Raw genomic sequence first — 20172 nt, forward strand, 5'->3', positions numbered from 1 at the left:
CAGTCTAAGCCGACGTTAGTATAAGCTAAGACGCTGATTCTAGCAAGCCGGCCCTGCAGTTCATCATAAGGTAAAAGGTAGTATAAGAACAGTTTCGAAAAGAATACGTGCATGTTCTTTTTTATTTTTGTATATTCCACGCAATGCGGAGCGCAAGGTCGCCTGCTTCTTTTGCAAGGGTTGCGATCACGAGCCCCGATCGACTGTAATTGAAGGATAGTGAGCAGAGATCAAAGCAAGCTATCCTTCAATCAAACCCAATCAGTGCTCGGCGTTCTGACCTCATCGCAACCCTTGCAAAAGAAGGAGACAAACTTGTGGTCCGTATAAAGACACACTGTTCTCCCGTAAACCAGCAATGCCCCTTTAGCAGACGGGAAAAAAAGTTTTTGCTATACTCCGTTCACCCTTATGTTGAGACTAGAAGATCAACCTCCAGCGCGAGCTCGCTGCCTTCCGCAGCGCTCTGGTTGCGCATGCCTGCACGTTCACACTTGTGTTAGCAAGGGCAGAAAGCTCGCGCTGAAGGCGGAGCTTCTAGGCTCAGCTTAAAGGGGCGATGCAACAATTTTTGTACTTTGCGCAAATACCGCTTAAAACGGATCCCTAACGTTAATGACCTATGAAACACGCGTTCGTTTTTCACCACACGCAATAGAAGTCCCAGAAAAAAAAATTAAAGAAAAACGAACAGCGTTCACCCCCTCAACTCGCAGACAGAACAAGCGGCCACGTGATCTGGAGCCGATTATATGCCGCCAGTGTTGATCATAGCCACGCGCTGGGGTTGGCAAAGCACAGAACACGCGCCGAGTTCCAGACATTGTTATGGCTCGGCTATTGTCGTCGTTGCAGCGATTGGACACGGGTCACTACCCGAATGCTTGTCGAGCTAGCAATCATCACGAGCCCAAGTCGAGTGCCCAGGCAATGCTCGGGTCCAATCTATGAACCGCATTCAAATATCGTCACTTGGGTGTACTGCGATCCCCACGTTACGTCATGAAATTTTGCCAAGGAGAGATTGAATGAAAATGATCGCTTTTGTCCTTGAAATTACACCGCAACAAAGGAGTTTCTTGGCCAGTGGCGTTGCGTGTGAGTATCCTTGAGTCCCAGGTGTGCCGTAAGCTCGTGTCAAGTGAAAAACATTTCAATTGAATATCGTTGCACAGCTCCTTTAAGGGTGAACAGGGTATTATAGTTCGGGAGATGCACGTGAGAATAATATATTTTACTTTAGAACGAAACGGTTACTAGATTTGGTTTTTCTAAGAGTTTTTTTGCACCCGCTCTGTGGAAAATCACGATTTTTAGTTAAACATTTGAGAGAGCGCAAACATTCTTCCACGAAGGCGTCGCGAGAACTTTGAACCCCAGGATGCTTTGGCTTGGGTGAGCGCGGCGCGCCCCGCATGACGTCGTTCCGAACACGGAGGCCACATGTTGGATAGCGGAGGCGTTGAACTGCGAACGACATGCAATGCAGGAAGGGCTGCACCAAGCAAAGCGCCGTCTTCATTCGGGCGAACCGCAGACAACGTTCTTCGAAGCATCCGAGGATTGGCTTTACACACGAGGAAGACATCTGCTAACGCTGTAACTCAAAAGTCAATGACTCTATTAGCGTCACTCCCACTCGTTTCAGTATTCATAAACGGAAAGGCTCGAGCGTATATTGATAATCCGATACGAATCGCGATTTATGCACGCTGCCATTCTTTACAAAATATCACAGTCCAGACGTGCTAAATCACAGTTCAGCCAGCGCTCGCTCGCAATGCCGGCCAGCCAGAAAGTGCGCGTGCAAAACACCCAAACATACCAATGAAGGCGCCCTCATACACTTTTATGGAAAAGGGAATAGGAGACATCTTGTAAACCCTGAGATGGGGAACGATAAAAAAAAAACGGACGAACACAACAAAATCTCAAACGCAGCTCGCCTGCACTCTCTCACTGCTTGGAATAGGAGATCTGCACGAATGTATGATATTCCTGGATGTGCGCTGCACTGCTTTAAAAAAGTGGGGATTTTTTGACCTAAACAGAAATGAACAACCGAAGCATTCTTCCGATATATGCGCAGCAAAATATCCACACAGAAGGTTAGTTTTTCCTCAATAAAGTTCTTAGCGCAACAAATATTATTTGGTTTTGTAAATATGTTTCCGGAGACCAGGGCCGGCTTGCTGGAACAGCGTCTCAGCTGAGAGTGAAAGAAAGCACTGCAAAGGCTGGGGCGCGCGAGCGTCTTGAGAGTGAGACACGGCTTGAGTGACGATCAGCTCGTGCGCTGGCTTTGGCAAATATAAACATACGCTTAAAAAAAATAGAACTTTTGTTCAAAAAAAATTAGAGTTGTAAGGTGCTTACATTTCTCATTGGCTGAACATATGATAGACGTGTGAAAGGTTGCTTGTAAATTTGTATGTCCGTGCCATAAGAGTATTTTAATCGACTACTTTGTTTTATGTTTGAGAAGCAGCTAGTCAAGATAGAGTTAATCTTGTTTTCAAACGTATTCTGAGATTGCTTCTCCTGCTTTGGCTTGAAACGTTAACAAACATGGCTGTCGGCGCTCGTCACTTTTCACGAGTGCGGGTCGTTTTGAGTTCATCGAGGTGTTTAGAGGAAGATCTTATCAGCCGACATAGTTTGCAACAAACAAATGTCGCACGTAGGCGCCTTCCGAAGCGCTGTACGGATGCTTGCTTTCGCAGCGGGGCTGGACTAAGCCCCCCATAGCGTCCCACATTAACTATTTTCATAGACCTGGCTTGATTTTTTTCTTTGAGCGTGTTGGTGCTGAATGAAGATATTGGTTCCCGTAAAAGCGGCCTACTGCTCTGCGAATTGTGCAACCGTCGTGATTGCGGCCATGGTTTCAATACCGAGAAGATATACCCACACAGGTAAGAATTTGCGATTCGTTTGGGTGGAGGCAGTCGGGCGTTCGGCTCGTATCAAGTTACTCCGGGTATGTTCCCATCATTTCGCTTCGAAAGCCAAGTAGCTCTCAAGTTTCGCAGTGCACCTGGTCTGAAAAAGCGAATAATTTTAGGTCGCGTTTTTAATTGTTCGTCATGATGCTCTATCACCTTGCTAGTGGATATCATGCGGAAAAACAAAATAGAAGGAACATAAAAGCTGAAAATACTGCATATTCATTTTGTTGCTTTTTTTTACCTCTCGGTCGCTTTTTATTGCACATCGACATACGCTGACAGACGCCTGTATTGGACCGTCGCTCGCGAACGATGGAACGCTGGAACGCCGCTTCGATGGTCGAGTATTTCGAGCGTTGTAAAGTTTCTAGACGGGGGCGGAATAGCAGACGGACGAAGGCGAAAACGAACGCCGACCGGCAGCGTTCCTGTCCGCGTCCTTGGAGCATGGCAGACGACGATAGACGGTGGTGAAATAGCAGACGACGCCGGGGGCTGCCGCTCGTCTGCTCGCACAACTAGCAGGCTTCTTCAGTCGCCAGACTAGACGCGCCGGATGTTGGGAAAGGGAGACACCAGGCTCGTTAGCGTATTCGGCTGCGCAGCCAAGCGAATCCAGTAGTACTGGGCGGTGCAAATGATTTGTGGGCGGGGCTTAGAGCGGGCCGTGACCTACACCTAAATTGCGTCGAACGGCGTAAATATCGCGCGAAAGCCTTTTCTTCTCATGGGAAAATTACGGCAAAAAACAACGAGTCCCGTCTATGCCCTTTAAAAAAAAAAACTATTTTTTTATAGAAACGCAGGGGGGCGTGGCGAGTACCGCGCATCTCATTATCTGTCGGCAGCCAATCAGGTTGCGGCATTAGCCGATAAGAACGCAGCAGAACCAATCACAACGCGAGAAGCGTGAATGTGATAAGCCATGCCCCGCACTTTCTTCAGTTGTCAGCGACTCCAGCTTGCGAAGACGGGTTTGATGACATCACGTGGATTTGAAAACTGTGGAAATAATACTCGCAGAAATATGGCTGTTTCGAACATCCTCAATTTTCTGACAATTATCTTTCGTGGGATCGCGCGGGATCACAGTTAATAAAGCAGATTTCAGGGAACACCGGAAGTGCTGAAACAATCACCTTCGTTTTATGGCCGTGTAAAGGTGTGACTTCGCGTACATTTTGATGAGATCGTAAAAAGACGTACGCGCTTCAGCGTCATTTAATTATCAAAAATCGATAAAAAATACGTACTATAGTTTCCCAGCTTGTCAATTAATGACAGGCGTTGAAAACGGCTAACTCATTCACCGGCCGTATTGAAGGACGCCGACTGAATTTGCGTGGTAGAGGTTAACACGACACAAGGCGTGGTATAAGAAGCATTTTATTTTAATTAAATCTAAAGGCCTTTTTTTTATTTTCTTATGCGCGCGTTAGACATTGAAGAATTGCGAGTCAATACCACCTAGAAGATAAGGCCTGAGCCTCTACCTCGAGAACGTCATCACTCGTGGATCCACGTAGCACGTAAGCGTCGCAGCCAGCGCGTATTTCAGAGTCTCACGCGGCGGACACCAAGACGGACACGTCTGGCGTTTTGCGGCGTCACTCGTCGAACTTCAGTGTCTTTACCGCATGGTGCAGGTCGGGGGTCCACCAACGATGACGTCAACCGCAGGCCTTATTTTCAAGGTGGTATGAATACAATACAATCCTAAACATTTTTTTTTTGGGGTGGTGGGGAAGGGGGGGGGGGAAGGGGGGGGGGGGCGAGGGCTGCCAGTTAGGTTCGATTGATTGCGATCTACGTTTGCCGTACGAGTCGTGAAAGCGGCACGACAAAGCACACTATAGTTTTACTGTGGTTCTCGGAAGCCTATTGAGGCTAGCAGCTGCGCTCCGCCTCGCTTCGTCGTGACAACGCCGCACCCCTCGTGGTAGAACACAGGTGGGATTCGGGCTCTCGTACTTTCTCGCGTCAGTCAATAATAATAATAAAAAAAAAGTAATAAGAGGCAGGAAGAAAAACTGAACAGGTACAAAGCGTAAGGCATCTGGGTACGACACGTCGGATGAAAAGAATATTGCTTCGCGTAGGCTCCGGTCCCACGCGGCGCCGCGATAGGCAGGCTAAAGCAGCTGGGACTGAATCTGCGCACGATGATACCGATGTCATGCAGTGAGTTACGACCAGTCTATGAGAACGTAAACGCTCGTGGTTGCTTGAATAAAAAAAAAATATATATATATATATAAAATACGGCGATTATTACAGTCATACAAAATGTGTACAGATGTATCTTATTGCTCAGACGAGAACCGGGAGACAATTGTTTTATCTAAAATAGTATACGTAAGAATCACCGATACGCGACGATGATTCCTGAGATTTTAGGCGCGTTAGTTTAGGTTATATTCGTAATAAAAAGGACTTAAACTGTTTATGATGCATAAACATTTCGAGCACAAATACCATATACCGACCACATTACTTTTTGTTTTGTTTTTGTTTTGCTACAAAATTATGTCATGCAAATAAAATTGATATTACATCATGTGAAATTAGTTTGATGGTACGACCCATCACGCGTGCCATTGTCACGCCCTGCATTTTTCGAGCTGTCGGTTACTTTAGTGATAACTTCGATATGAATATGCTGCACATGCATTCGGATCAGAACTATTCAGACGTTAGTTTTGACCTATATAGTACAAAAAGTAAGGCTTAATAGATGCACCACTGACGGCAACAAAGATATTATATATTACTTTCAGAACTGAAACTCTTTCAAGTAGCAGTCCTTCTGGTGACAAGAACGTCGCTGTTTGTTTTTGTTATTTTTCCTATTTTACTTTCTTTATGTATCGCTCGTGAAAACCGCCGAAAGACATACTAAAAATATTAGACGTATTATTTATATTTAGTCTTTCTTTTTCCGCACGGTATGATAATTTAATAAAGAAAAGTTTAATAAAAATTAAATGTTTAAAGTGCAGGCGAGCTTATGCATATTGAACATAATGGTAAAGCCTGAAATTTGGGTACCAGAGGGAGGTAAAACAGATAGAGAGTGAGAGTTTCTGTTCCAAGATGCTGTCTGAGCCCTCTGTTTTCTGCCTTTCCTCCTTAGTACTGTTTTTATTTTATGCTGGTTTAAGTCTTATCTTCGGTCTACACAGTCTCAGAATTTAGCAACATGTTCAAGGTAAAGTTTAAGTTAGCATGGCTGTCAACACCTTTTCGAGCCACAGACAATGACAAAACAGAACAACGAAAAGTCTAATCCCGAGGTGCCATACGGGGCAGGTTCCCGCTTTTGCAGACTACGCAGCGTAAACGCAATTAAGGCACGTAACATAAACACCCCGCGAGGAGTGGACACAAGGTGGCAAAGGATCTCGAAAGTGCCAACGTGTAAAAACAAAGTAAAAAAAGGACTCGGTGCTATAATTACACAGCTGGTGCCAAAGGAAGATCACGGGAACGCATATACGTTTAGCAAATAGGCTAAGAAAAACAAAAAAAATCTCGAACGTGTTGTATCGTCGAACACTGCACGCAGGCCTACCTTTATAGATGCCAGACCCGGCCCGGTCGTGTCTCTCAGTTTTACCCGACCCGGCCCCTGCGCGATGGGACGCGTACCTGATCCGGCCAGGCCCGAGCCCGGCCCGGTTGGAGGTGTCTCGACAGTGGGATATAAAACACGTCTTGGTCCCGGGTCCGGCCCGGGCCTGAGGACAGTGCGTGCTACCCGGCCAGGCCCGACCCGCGGACCGGGCCCAGCCTTTTGGGTAGGCCCAGGCCCATGCACACTTCATATAAGGACAAAATCTTTAACAAAACAAAACAAAAAAGCCTGTAAGATTTGTGTTGTTTTGTTGGAATAATATGCCTGTTCTACAACAGTAGTATTTCCAGCGGACGAAGAAGCTACACTCTCAAGAAAAAAGGGTGTAAAAGGGTGTATCGGTTACACCCTTTGTCCGATATATAATACACCCCAAAACTTCAATTCGACGTACAGCACCCCATAGTCGAACAGACGGCCCGAAATTTTACGAGGGGCTTGATAGCCGTGTGGTACAACTTATTAAAATAGCTAATGTACGTTTTACTTGCAAAAAACAAAATAATAATAATAATCGGGCTTTTCTCGGCCCTACTGTAAAAACTTGGTGTTTTCTTTCTTTGGTCTTTGATACGTACTTTAGTTATTTAATAAGTTATATGACACCGTTATCAAGCCCCTCGTAAAATTTCGGGCCGTCTGTTCGACTATAGGGCTGTGTACGTCAAAATGAAGTTTTGGGGTGCATTATATGCGAGAAAAGGGTGTAACGATACACGCTTTTGCACCTTTTTTTCTCGAGAGTGTACGCGGCGAGGAAGTGTTCCGAAATGCGTAATTGGTGCGTCGGAAGGCAAGGGGAAACATAGAACGCCATTCAAAGGACAACATTGCGAGCGCCCAGGGAACGGGCGATGGCGAGGCGACTAAGCACGCGCCGTCATTTGGTTGAGGTTCGGGTGGAAGCAAAAACGCGTGTGCGCGGAGAAAAATACATTGTCCAAAGCTCTGGGGCCCTAAACCCGTCAAGCACAAAGTTGGACCCTAAACTCGTCAAATACAAAGTTGGACCCTAAACTCGTCAAATACAAAGTTGGAGCCGAAAGTTCGCGGAGCTCGCCGATTGGACGTCGGCGAAAAAAAGCGCAAAGTCATCGTCGTGATGGACCAATCGGCGCGCCCCGTCAACTTGGGCCCCAACTTTGTGTCTGACGAGTTTAGTGGCCCTTCAATGCGAGAGACAAACTCGAGCTTTTTCTGCAGAAAACCGAAACACACCGGGCGCACGAGGAGTGCAGGAAAGGGCTGCTAAATCGCTGCATTTCGTGTTCTTTTTTTTTTTTTTTTTTTTGTGTGCAGATAAAGTTTTAGATTTTTTCATTCTGCATGGCTTAGAATATTCTTTTCTCCGTTTTAAAGCCGAATATAAAATTGTTTCTTCCACAGCTACAAACGTGCCATCGGTACTGGCCACCAACTTTGCACTAATTTAAATAAAAAGTTAATTAGTTCGCTAATAAGTGTCTCGTTGCAATCAATAATGTCTGCCGTGGCTGGCAGTTTGTTCCAGAAAAGAGATAATTTTTTTTTTGTTCGCGCTCAACCACCGTTTTTGGGAGTTTTTGAAAGTCCTCGCTGCAACACCGGGCATAAAAGGCTGCAGGCTTCGGAATTCCCCGAAGTCGGCGGACTCCCTGGACGGAAGCTCGACGCGCCCTGAACCTTGACTGTGTCACGCACCCGCGAACGCGTTACGAATGCGTCTCCGCCGAGGCTTTCCCTCCTCGCACTGTCCCTCCTCGTAAGAAAACTCGCTCTGCATGCAAATCAGCCCCGTCGCTTCCAGACTCTCGGCATTGTCGAGTACCAGCATGGGAACGTCCGTTGCGTAAGCCTCGTACACCGGGAGCGCGTCGAGAACCGCATACATTACTCCGACGTTCGCAGGTGTCGTTTGCGCAACCGCAGCACACCGTTCACCGCCCAGCTGCTGCAGTAGCACGATAAGAGGCTGCGCGCTCGTCCGAACCAATGAACAGCCTCCCTTTCGTCACCTGACCCCTCTCTCTGTGAGTGGGTATATGGTAGGAGCCTGGTCACGTGGGAAATGGTACGCGTACAGGACTGATCCGACGAGCGAGTGGCTTCGACCGCACGGTCAGCTTAGGAGCGAATGGAGTATGCACGTTAACTGGCGTGACCTTCCCCGTAATATGTCGTTGTAGATATAGATGTACGTCGGTACTTCCTCCGAGCCTTCTAACGCGGTGAGGCCGCTGGAAGCTTGCCTAATTGATTTTCGAAGTCCTTTTGCGGAGAAGCATATTGCTGTACGATACGAGGAAAGGTTTGCGGACGCAGAAGTAGTAAACCCAATTGTTTCTCTCAAAATGGTTGGGTTGCCTACTATGGGTTCTGGCTTATGGATTCGCCAAATTGTGTTCTATAGGGAGACATTTCCACCCTGATTAAATATTTATTTTAATGGCTCGTACGCGGACCAAAAGATACCGTCTTCAGCCGCAGCCACACTTGCTCATACATCACGCTAAAAGACAATGTGTTTGCCGCAGATATGAAGCCGGGATTATCGGCGGAAACGCCTCACGCATGTTTTAAGCAGGTCTGATTCACGCGTATATATGTATATTTCGAACATGTCCGCGCACATTTTTTTCATGACCATTGTGAAAGGTGCTTTCACAATGGTCATGCAAAAGCTGTGTGCGGACATGTTCGAAGTATATACATATATATGCGTGAAGCAAACCTGCTTAAAACATGCGTGAGGCGTGTCATACAGGGAAGAAACACACCTCAGACAGTGCGTGCAGACTGCCTTTTGTACGATGTATTAGTAGTGAGACCGCTACTCCAAACCCGATTGCAGTGAATAGGCGCGGGACGATTCTTAGTTATTAAAAAGAGAAACAGGTTGAAAAAGAACTGCCGATGTTATGGTTCGCTATAAATTAACCGCCACGACCGTGGTAAGCGTAATGACCCTGTTTATGTCTGATGCTGCGGAAGAGTTCACGTGCTGACAACGTTGCGTATACCAAAAGTGATCGGTATGATGTTTGTGTGTTAACGAGTAGTGCATTTGTAATTTGTCTCGTCGCCGTTTAACACGTGGTTCCTCCATATCTTTGATTATTCGCCCCCTGTTTAGTCGTAGGGTGTGATTTTATGACGTTCTCGCTTCTTGAAGTGGGATTGGTTCTAGAGCGTTTCTTACATGCTGATGCCGCAAGCTCATTGGCTGCCGAGCACTAATAATTAAGAAGCTCGGAGGTCACCATACCCTGCTGTCAGCTACCCGGCCGTTCTGACCATTAAAAAAGTATGTTCCGAGCATGTTCGCATCTTCAATTCTAGGTCCCTAGCAGTCGAGCACAAAATAAAATCAAAATTAAATAAGTTCATGAAAGCCACACACAAGCGGCCCATTTATTTATTTCATTGACTCATTAATTACGTATCCACGAGTCAAAGGTCTTCAGCACAACCGGGGCGGCCACCACCGATCAATATGCATACCTCAAGCAACACATTTTCCCACAGTAGCCTCAACACATAAATAACAATGGAGGGGTGTTCACGTTATCAAAATGGTTTCGCGCCTCGTAACAAAAGCGCGGTTGATCAGTCTTTAATGACTTTCACGCAGGAACGCCCAAACCGGAAGCAGGGACGTATGCTATACGCGGGCCCGTACCGGAAGTGACGACAAGGAAGGTCGTGCTTCGACTACCATAATCGCAAAAGACAATGGCCGCGGTCACCGGCGGCATGTCTCGTCGTGGTCCAGGCATAGGCCGTAAAATTTCGGGACCTCCGCAGCACGCGACCTCTCTTGAGCATCGTGAGCAGGACCTGGCCAAATGGTGCCTTTGACCCCGGGCCGGTGAAGCGCTCCGCCATTGCGATGCAGGATTCAGCGGTTAGTGCGAGTGCAGTGCACTCATCGCAACGGGAGCACACTATACTGGTTGCGATCACACAAAACAAACAAACAAAAAAAAATAGAAGAACATTACAAGTAGTCTATGCGACGAGCACGTTGGACACTAAACCGCGTGTATATCTATTTATTTTTGTTATATTTTGTACGAAATAGCCGGCACTGTTAAAACAAGGCCGTTATCTACGTTAATTTAAAAGTATCATAGAAAAAGAATTCTGAAAAATAAAATCAGATCTGCAGCGCCTAAAAGAAAAAAAAAAAAAAAACCTCGGTTTTGGAAAATTTTGTATTGACCCTTCTTGGGAGCTCTTGCGCCACAAAACCCGCAAACAACAACGACCCTTCTGGGGTAAACAAACCAGGTCGGTATAATTAGGAGGACAGCCATCCTCATATAGGTTAACGCGTACAGATAGATACAAGAGTCGGAGTATAGACATCTTTGTAAGACCGGCCTAGATGCTGGTGAGTGTACAGACCGTTCGATAGTCAAGCTATTGGTTATACTCATGCCCTTTAAATTGGGCGATAGCCTGGGCCGCTTATCGTGAGAAACATGTACACCTGTTCCCTCTAAAGTTTGCTCCAAATTCTGCATCTCGTTAAATCTTCTTATAACTCTATCCGAGGGGCACCTAATATACGCCAAATGACATTCAGCGTGAGTTCCATTCAGTCAGTGCCACACCGCAACTAAAAATGGCATACGAGCTAAGTGGCATTTATTTGTCAATAATGTAATTTGATTGGACGTGTGGCACTGCTTAAACTGTTGTTACAGTGAATGCCAATTGGGCGTAAGGGCATTTGAGGTGCCCGTCTCATATAGGACTTCAGTCTAAAGCCCGAGCGTCTACTTTCTCGCATTACACTCGGAGAGCCAATCACTGCAACTTACGGAGGCGACTCAGCGAATGACGATGCCGAAACGTATTTTTAGACCGAGAAACGCAGTCCGAGTTGTGACATTAAGCAATGCAAAATGTCACGCTTGCATTGCTTAATGTCACAACTCAGACTGCGTTTTTTGTTCTAAATATATGTTTCAGCATCGTCATTCGATGAGCTGTCTACAGTCTCCGTAAGCTGCGGTGATTGGCTGTTTGCAGCTTTGTGCGGGAAAGCAGACGCACGGTTTTTTTTTTTAGAGTGTAGCAACGGTTGCCAGACAATCGCCGCAAGAAAGCCCTTTTTTTCCCGCCACGATGGTAACACCAGCTTGCAAACGTACGTGTATGGAATCGAAATGCGAATAGCAGAATTGTAACGCGCATTTCGGAGCCACCAAACTCGAAGAACCCAAATTCTGGTGTACGAGAATTATGTGCGTTTGGGAACAGATGACGATATAGCAGGAAGGCAGTCGAGCTAGTTAAACTTACACGTCTAAAAATAATAATAAAAAAAGAAAGAAAAGAAAGACAGGAACACACACGATAGGTCTTCCCGCGTTGAAAAGCGTAGTGTAAGTTTCCTTTTTGTTGTGTCGTATTTTGACTAGGGCTGTAATATTTGAGTAAATATATCGACGCAGGCTTCATTCTAACACGCTACTTGTACCTAGTGACTTTTTTCCGGCAACGGAGAACCGAACTAGTTAATTTTCGAGAGAAGGAACGAGTAATTTATTTTCGCCACTTTTAGATGAAGTAACGACTAACGGTATTTAGTTAATTCTGGGGGTAAGTGTACGGCACGAGTATTCAACCTAGTTCTCGCCCCAGCTGGCGCCCGTAATTCGCACGACGAAAAAACGCAAAATAGACCATAAAACGATCTACACAACGTATATCAATATAGCCGAAGCGATGCCGGAATTGACGCTGTAAAAAGCGAGGAATTATTAGCGACGACAAATATTGGTAGCGGCTACAGCTACGTAAAAACAACCCATTCAAAGTAACGACAAAAAAAAGCGTTACCTTTAAGCTAATATAACGTGTTCCTCTTGAATCGCAGTAACTAGCAATGTACTTACTATTCGAGTGAGTAGCGAGTGACGGTATGCAGTTACTTTATGTCAGTAACGTCTACATGTCCGCGAAACAAGTATCTGAAACAATACGGACAGTTTAAGGTCATTTCTCAACGACCTAAGACATGCAGGATACAGTCTTCTATATAATTGCACCCCAGCGCAAGATAGTTATCTATCCGGGAAATGGAAGAAAGTCTGATTAGGATAGACCCCCATAAAATTACAATCCCCAGAACTAGCGTAATTAACTAGCGATTACGTGTTCAAGCGCAATTGACCAAAGACTTCCTCTTAATAATTAGCCCGTTCGGAATCACGACAAAAAGATAGAATCACGTGATACCCTCTCCATCATCTCCCGAACAAACACACACCTTCAACTCGGACCCCAATGCCACGCAGGTGCAAAGTCTCCTTGCCTTAAACGTTTCTATGGAATCGCAACCCCACTGGCGACGGGAAACAGCGGCAGCCGCGGCTATTAAGCGACAACTAAAAAACAAATAAAATACTGCAAATGAAGTTGAAAAGTGGCGCCGCGTAGAGGTCATTACCGGAACCCACCACGACGTCTCGTCGGCGGCGCCAATGTCAGCAACCTCGTCGCTACTTCCCAGCTAGAGAGCCTCCCTAGACTTTAAGAGAGGGTGCAACTCGAAACCACGGAGAGCGTTTGATATTTAATGGCGGACACCTCCCGCGGAACTTAATTGCGCCTGCGTAGTGTTTAAAAGAAGGCCTTACGAGTGGCGACGTCACCGGCACCGCGTTCAGCCGCTGTGCACACATCGTACAAAATATACAGTTTTTGCTCTAGACGCGATGAGAGAACAACCTGCGGACAGACGCCTCGAGCATTTTCGAAGCGTGTTCGCCTCATGCGTACGTGTGCTTCGAAAAAGTCTGCAGACCGACTTTGTACGACCATTTTGACAGGACGGTCATACAGAGAAGAAGCACGCCCCAGACACAGTTTCTGCAGACTGTATATCGTAGAATGGGGGGGGGGGGGGGGGGGGGGGGGGGGGGGGGGGGGGGGCGTTACAAGTACGGCTTTAGTGTTTTTTTTTTTTTTTTTTTTTTTTTTCTGTTTCAATAGGAACTAGAGTCCTCGTTCCAAATGAAAATGACTAAGGAGTAAAATAATTTACTTACACTTTTACCATATTGTCAATAAAATTGGGGTTATTTCTTATTAAAATATAGCATCCTTTTTGTTATCTTTAAAGCGCGTCATTGGGACCTCGCTATATTCTACAAATTATATATATATATATATATATATATATATATATATATATATATATATATATATATATAACGAAATCGCTCTCGAACTGTTCAGTTGCTGTGAGAATAATTATCAGGGCCTTATCAGCGCCAAATGACAAAAAAAAAAAAAAAAGCTAAATTTTAGGTTAGCCCAAAAACAAGTGGGAAAGCAGCGTTCTTTAGGGTTAAGAAGCAAGGGCTATAAGGAAATTTCGTCCCCATTTGCAGGACGGTAACGAATCTCGGTAACGCGTTAGATTTCGGGGGAACTAACGTGCCGCGCTATTTCGCTACACTTATTTCGAGTGACGGGCTCAACGCTGCTTTTAGACACCCGCGCGTTCCTCCTCAAACTGTACATTACAAAACGCGCTCCATGAACCACGTGACCGAGGCGGAGCAGTTGGAAGCGCTCTCAACTCTAGGCTCACTGCTTCCCAGCAAGATGTCCCGCAGAGAAACCAGGCTTAACACTTAAAAAAGGGGGAGAAGGGGGCTACAAGTTCGTTGTGGTCGCGTTACTGGGTCTTCCGTTTTTGCTTTATTACTGTTTTTCTGCTTGTCTTTTTTTTTTTTTTTTTTTTTAATCCTTTCTTTTAGGGGCGTTCTTTCAAGTGCAACTTCGTGACTCACTGGCACCGCGCGGTCAAATTAAAACATCTTCTGCGCGCCTCTGCGTGAGTGCGTGCGAGATTATTACGCATCAGAGGGCTAAATAGAGGCAGTCCGTTGCTAACGTGTCTCTGCCCGGTGTTTTCGTGCTGCACTCGCTGCGTGTTTTGTTCGGTTGTTTTTCTTTTATGGCTCTAGGTCGGCCGGCACTCGGCGAGTGTTTCCTCAGCTCGTGACAATGGCGCCCGTTGATGAAATACCGAGGGTGCCCCTTCACTGCCTGATCCCAACACTATAGGCTGCGTTGGAGGTGACGGCGAATCTGCGTAAGATGGAACGGCGTTACACCCGAAACGCGTTCTGTACTCTAAAAAAAAAAAAAATGAAAAGGGTGTGGGCATTACACCTTTTGTCACGTATACGACACCCCCAAAACTTCTGTTCGACGTAGTAGAGCGCACTGACGTCGGACTGGCTGCCTCAAATTTTCCGATAGGGTCGATGACGGTGCAATTTAACATATTGAACGACTAAAGTACGTATTAAAGTAAAAAAAAAGAGAGAAAAAAAAACACAAAAAAAAACAGAGGTTTTGCAGTAGGGCTAGGAAACCCCGATAACTTTGTTTTGTAGTAAGTCACACTTACATTAGCTATTTTAATAAGTTGTACAGCTCGGCTATCAAGCCGCTCGTGAAATTCAGGTTCAACGTCATTGCGCTGTACGTCCAACTGAAGTTTTGGGGTGTCGCACACGTGACAAAGGGTGTCAGAATATACCCTTTTTTGTGTGTGAGTATGAGAGAAGCGAGGGAACGCCTTCCGTACCCTCGCTCTTAATTTCAAACACCCCTTGCATTCATAAAGCTGCCCGTGACTTTAGTGGATGAAAGGCTAAGACTTGAAGGGTGTCCATTTCTTCCCACTTTAGCGGAGCAATAGCTGGAGAGGACGTCCCCTCCTTTCCAGCGTTCGCTTTGGTAAAGTGGAAATGGGAAGGGGGGGGGGGGGGGGGGGGCTTCCTTTGAACTCTTACACTGTCAGTCCAGGCTTGTACCAGTACTCATTACGAGTAATCAAATTACTCGTAATCGATTGCTTTTTGGAGTAACTTTGTACTCATTCGATTACTTTTATTGGGAAGGAATCACGATAGTCATCTTATCACTTTTGAAGTATTACAATTAGTCGTAACCGCTACTAGGTTTCCCTCTCCTTTTTAATGACTCTCCTTGTTTGCACAAGTCCTACCAACAATCCTCGAACAAAGTACCAGGCAGGAGGATGGTTTACGAAAATGAGAAGATTAAGAAAGGATAAACAGTTTATAATTCGGTGAATCTAATTAAATAATGGACAGTATAGGAAATACCAGTCTTAAAACCGGCAGAAACATCTGTCGTTTTGAACATCCGAAGTAACCGGAAAAGCACCGAATACTTGTTCAAGTCACCGACCCCTTACATTTTAATCTAATTGAATAATTTTTAACCTCGGATAATTATAATTGTTATCGATTAGTTTTTTTTTGGAGTGACGTGTACAGAACTGCATTTCACCGACCAATCAGCGTTTTGACCAATCAACGCCAGAATAAGGCACTCTCCGAATCTTAAAAGCTCAGCTAACTGAACGATCGACGAGCGAAGAAAATTACGCGTTCTGATGCAACAAGAAACAACCGTTAAAGGTCATTCGTGCCGTCGAGTGAACGAAACAAAAAAAAGCGAAGAAATAGCAACATGGCGAGGATGACGCATGAGTGACAAAGAGCGGCTGTGGAAGTTGAAGGTTACCGCGGCATCTCGCGGAGGCATATTAAGACGGCTGAAAAAGGATGACGCCGCCTCGAGGTCGCTCCGATGGCATCGCGCCGGCAGTGGCCCAGCAATCCCGACCTGCGCTCTAAGCCAACGGAAAACGGCTTCCGACCCTTACTCACACGACAAGCGGTGACCGGGAACTTGCTGCTCTTCCAGATGGAAAGCAACGCCAAGGTTATACCAATCAACGAAGGGTGGATTAGTATAACCAATCAACCTTCGTTGATTGGTTATAGCAATCGGAGGTATCGGAAGGTACATGGTTAAAATAATAATAAAAAAAGTTTTATCCACTCAAGTTTCTTTGAGTTTTGAAATACATGCGAGAGGTCTCTGAGACCATGAGAAAGGAAGGGTGTCGTTTTCACGTCAAGAACCGTAGTAAAAAAAGTCCGGCTCCCCTCGGAGCAATACTAATTAGAATTTGTATGTAGATGATTGAGATATGTGTACGTGCGTTTTAGATCAGACATATGTTATCTTATCGAGAGGTACACGTTTCAGACGCCAGAAAACCCGCATCGCTTCTTCCTTCGACAATTAAATCTTGTAAGAACTATTTCGCGCGGCGTAGGAACAATGCGCAAAACTCCCTTTTTTTTTTCTTGAGGCGAATACGGGTATAGTAGTAGGGAGCGTGGTTCTTTCTTGGGCTCATTATCGCTCCAGCCAATGAGAGCGAGGCATCAGTGTGATAAGAACGCGAAGGAACGAATCACGAAGAGAAAAGCGTGCGATGATATATAGCACTATGGCGGTTCAAACCAAATGCCAAAGTTCCAGAACAAACCGTTTTGCCATTCAAAGGTAGCTCTCGAATACGTGAAGCTAAACGGCACCAGGTACCGAAAACGGGTGACAACGGACCCCATGTTTCCGTTGAAATTTTCAGAAAATTACCCATAGAACTTTTGATTGAAATAACGGCTACTTCAGAAAAAGTTGGCATCTCGTTCGGACCTCAAGCACTACATTTGGGCGGAAAATGAGCGTTAGGCAATGCGTAGTGTATTTTTGCGGAAAAAAAAAAAAAAAAAAATACAACAAATCAAATGTTTTTTTTTTTTTTTTTTTTTTTTTTTGGGGGGGGGGGGGGGGGGATGCGCTGTTCGTTCAAAGACGGGTGTTGCAGAAATTATTCTGACGGTTTGTGGAATGATGCTCTTTTTAAATCCAGCAGAATAGGAAATTTTATAGGGGAAAAGGCGCACGACACAAGGAGCGGGATTGGCTGGTGGTGGTGATACCGGTGCGATGTTACGTCCCTTGAAACTACAGGCTCTGGAACGGCTCGATCACATCGGACAGACAATGTACCTGGGGCTCAGCTGAGGAAACCAGGTCGTACAAAATGGCCGTGCCGGTGGATTTTGGCATCACACTAGTAAATGATCTACCGGCAATATGACAGTATAAAGCCTCATCTGGCTGACCCAGTAGAGAACGAGAACTATTCGAAGCTGCTTTAGTCCAAACACGGGGGAGCGGGTGGCATGACACGACATGTGGCCTGAAACAGCTACTGCTACCTTCTTCCTCTCAGACCCATAAAACTAGCTGACAGTGCGTTTATCATTGCGTTCATGTTCGTACGTTGATTGCTCTTATCTTTTTATGTTGACACTTTGTGTTATGGCAGCACGAAACGGGCCATCCAACAAAAATAATTGATGATGATGACACTGTTCCCAGATACTGTGAAAGTTTAGTGAAAACCCGGTAATACAGGAAGCAGGTGCATGCCATGACATACAAACCTCAACCCTCTCCCCCTTTTCCGGATCCCCGCAGTATGTCACTGACAGGTCGAATGTTGTATGTATTCGCTTTATGCTACTTTAAGAAGTATTCCGCACGGAGTTTTGCAGGTGTTCTTTTCTTCGGAGCGAAGCAAGGTTTAAGGGGAACCGCCGAGTCAACAACACCTGTCCCTGGCTGAATAGAGACCGGTGCCGCAGGTTCAGCTGAGGAAATATTTGGACTAGTGCTGCCCCAAAATATTTAATCGTATGAGAGTTTGCTGGCTTGCACCTGCCATGAAAGAACAGGTGCGCTGCGGACCTGTTTTATGCCGAAAGTCTGAACTCCCACTAGAACAAAGCGGACGAAAAAAGAAAAATCGGTTGGTCGACGACGGCGATTTTGTATTGCACTTGATCTAAAGAGTACAGGACTTGGATGTACAGAAGATCTTTCTGCGCCAATAATTATTTTGTATTCATTGGCTCGAAAGATACAATTAAAAAAAACACTGACCATGATTTCTGATATGCAGAAATAAGGACAGTACGTTTCGAGGTCAGGTTTCTGAAGCACTCTCCTGCATTTTAAGTTAGCCCAATGCTACACTTTATCCGATCTGAAAAATTAGAAATCAATCTACGATAAGAGTGAGGCATGCAATGGCGGATAGCTGTTGATGACAACGATTCTCAGAATGTGGGCAACCCATAGGAGTACACGCTGTTTACACACATGACCACATTACATTTTCCCACACCAGGTGTGGGCACTACGCATGCGCCGAAATAAGGACTGCGACAAGTGAAATGTCTTCGCATGCGCAGCGGATTGGCATCATAGTGCCGCGTAGGTGTATATACGTTTCCTAAATGTGATCCGCAATCGTAGAAATTTCACCGCGACGGGCAGTGTAAACAAGGAGCGCGGTGGCAAGATCTGTGAAGATGAAAGTGATTTGACTTTCTACGATGGCTCACTATAAAGGGTGCACCCTAGTTTGTGTATGCCCCAAAGTGTACTATACGTATCATGCCTGAATATCACGAAACAAGACACGGCGAAGGTGAACAATGCCACGATGACAGCTAAAGACCATTTTGCTTAGAGTATCAGTTATACCACTTCTGGCTGACACCCCTTATTGTGAATAGGCTACCGCGAACACTGTGCATAAAAAAGACTCAGTGGCAACGTCTGTGAAAATGAGTATTCGAGTGATTATGAATAGGAAACTCCACGAAACTTACCAGTGGGTCTTCGGACGATCCTCCGCTGTGCGACGGTCGCCATCACCACGACACTGCCGTCACTAATCTAACAGCACAACCTGACACTGACAACACGTTCAGACAAAAAGTGGCGCCAAACTGTACGTCACTTCCGGCGGCGTCGGCGTCACATCCGGATGCAATCCGACCGTCAGGCCCGCGAAAACATCCGAGGCGCCAAAATTGACAGCAGCGGAAGCGATGAGAAACTCCTTCGCCGAAATCCTTCGCGTAAGCAATCCACCGAGACGACGCTTGACGCGATAGCGAAGCAGACGACAAAACGGACGAAGCAGACGACAGGAGCGACGAAGCAGACGACGTCACTACCGAACGAATCTAGCAGGCGGCTCCAGAGAGGATTCAGACATCAAAAGCAGACGAAGGTTGCAGGTGACATTGACATCGACGCAATCGGCCAGAAGACATAAATAGCGGACGATAAAACACAGCAACGGTGGAACCTTCAGTTCCGTTTTCGAAGCTTCGAGCTACATCACGGAGCAGGGAGGGGGTCGCAGTTGATGAAGCAGACGTCACTTGCGCAAGTTTGCAGACGACAAAACAGGGCAACCAAACTGTCAGTTTCGGTTCGACGCAGGAAGGGATTTCGGTATTTGTTTTCGAACGTAACACCCGTGGAGTTCAAACGGTATAAAATCTAGAGTTGGCTCGTTTGAAGTTTCGCGGACTACTCCGCGAGCTGCCGTCCTCGGCTCGACGCACGTGAGTCTGTAGCGGCTCCGGCGAACGCAACGGCAACTTGGCAGCGTCGAGGGAGAGAGGAAAAGCTTACGTTTTTCGCCCTTTCTTTTACGTTTCCCTTTCCCCAACACGCGAGGAAAGAGGAGGAGGAGGAGAGTGCGTTATGTAAGCAAGAGTTATTTCTCTTCGGCGGCTCTATGAAGCCCGTTCCTAGCCGTACGTGATACGGAGTTTCAGCGAGCAGGCGCATAAGTGCAAGTGCTCGCCGTAGCCAAAAAAAAGT

General features: G+C 46.0%; 1 protein-coding gene across 4 annotated transcripts in view; it reads right to left on the minus strand.

Annotated features, from left to right (window-relative positions):
- LOC8040291 (neuron navigator 2) overlaps positions 1-19958 on the minus strand; it is a 183827-nt gene extending 163869 nt beyond the window's left edge. For all 4 annotated transcript variants that reach the window (XM_029988505.4, XM_029988504.4, XM_029988503.4 and 1 more), the window contains exon 1: positions 19164-19958. In XM_029988505.4, the coding sequence (XP_029844365.3) occupies positions 19164-19206 (43 nt within the window). In that variant the 5' untranslated portion in view covers positions 19207-19958. The remainder of the gene's footprint in view (positions 1-19163) is intronic.
- Positions 19959-20172: the final 214 nt, after the last annotated feature.

The sequence above is a fragment of the Ixodes scapularis genome, unplaced genomic scaffold (assembly GCF_016920785.2).
Source record: "Ixodes scapularis isolate PalLabHiFi unplaced genomic scaffold, ASM1692078v2 PGA_scaffold6__148_contigs__length_123643588, whole genome shotgun sequence".
Lineage (NCBI taxonomy): Eukaryota > Metazoa > Arthropoda > Arachnida > Ixodida > Ixodidae > Ixodes > Ixodes scapularis.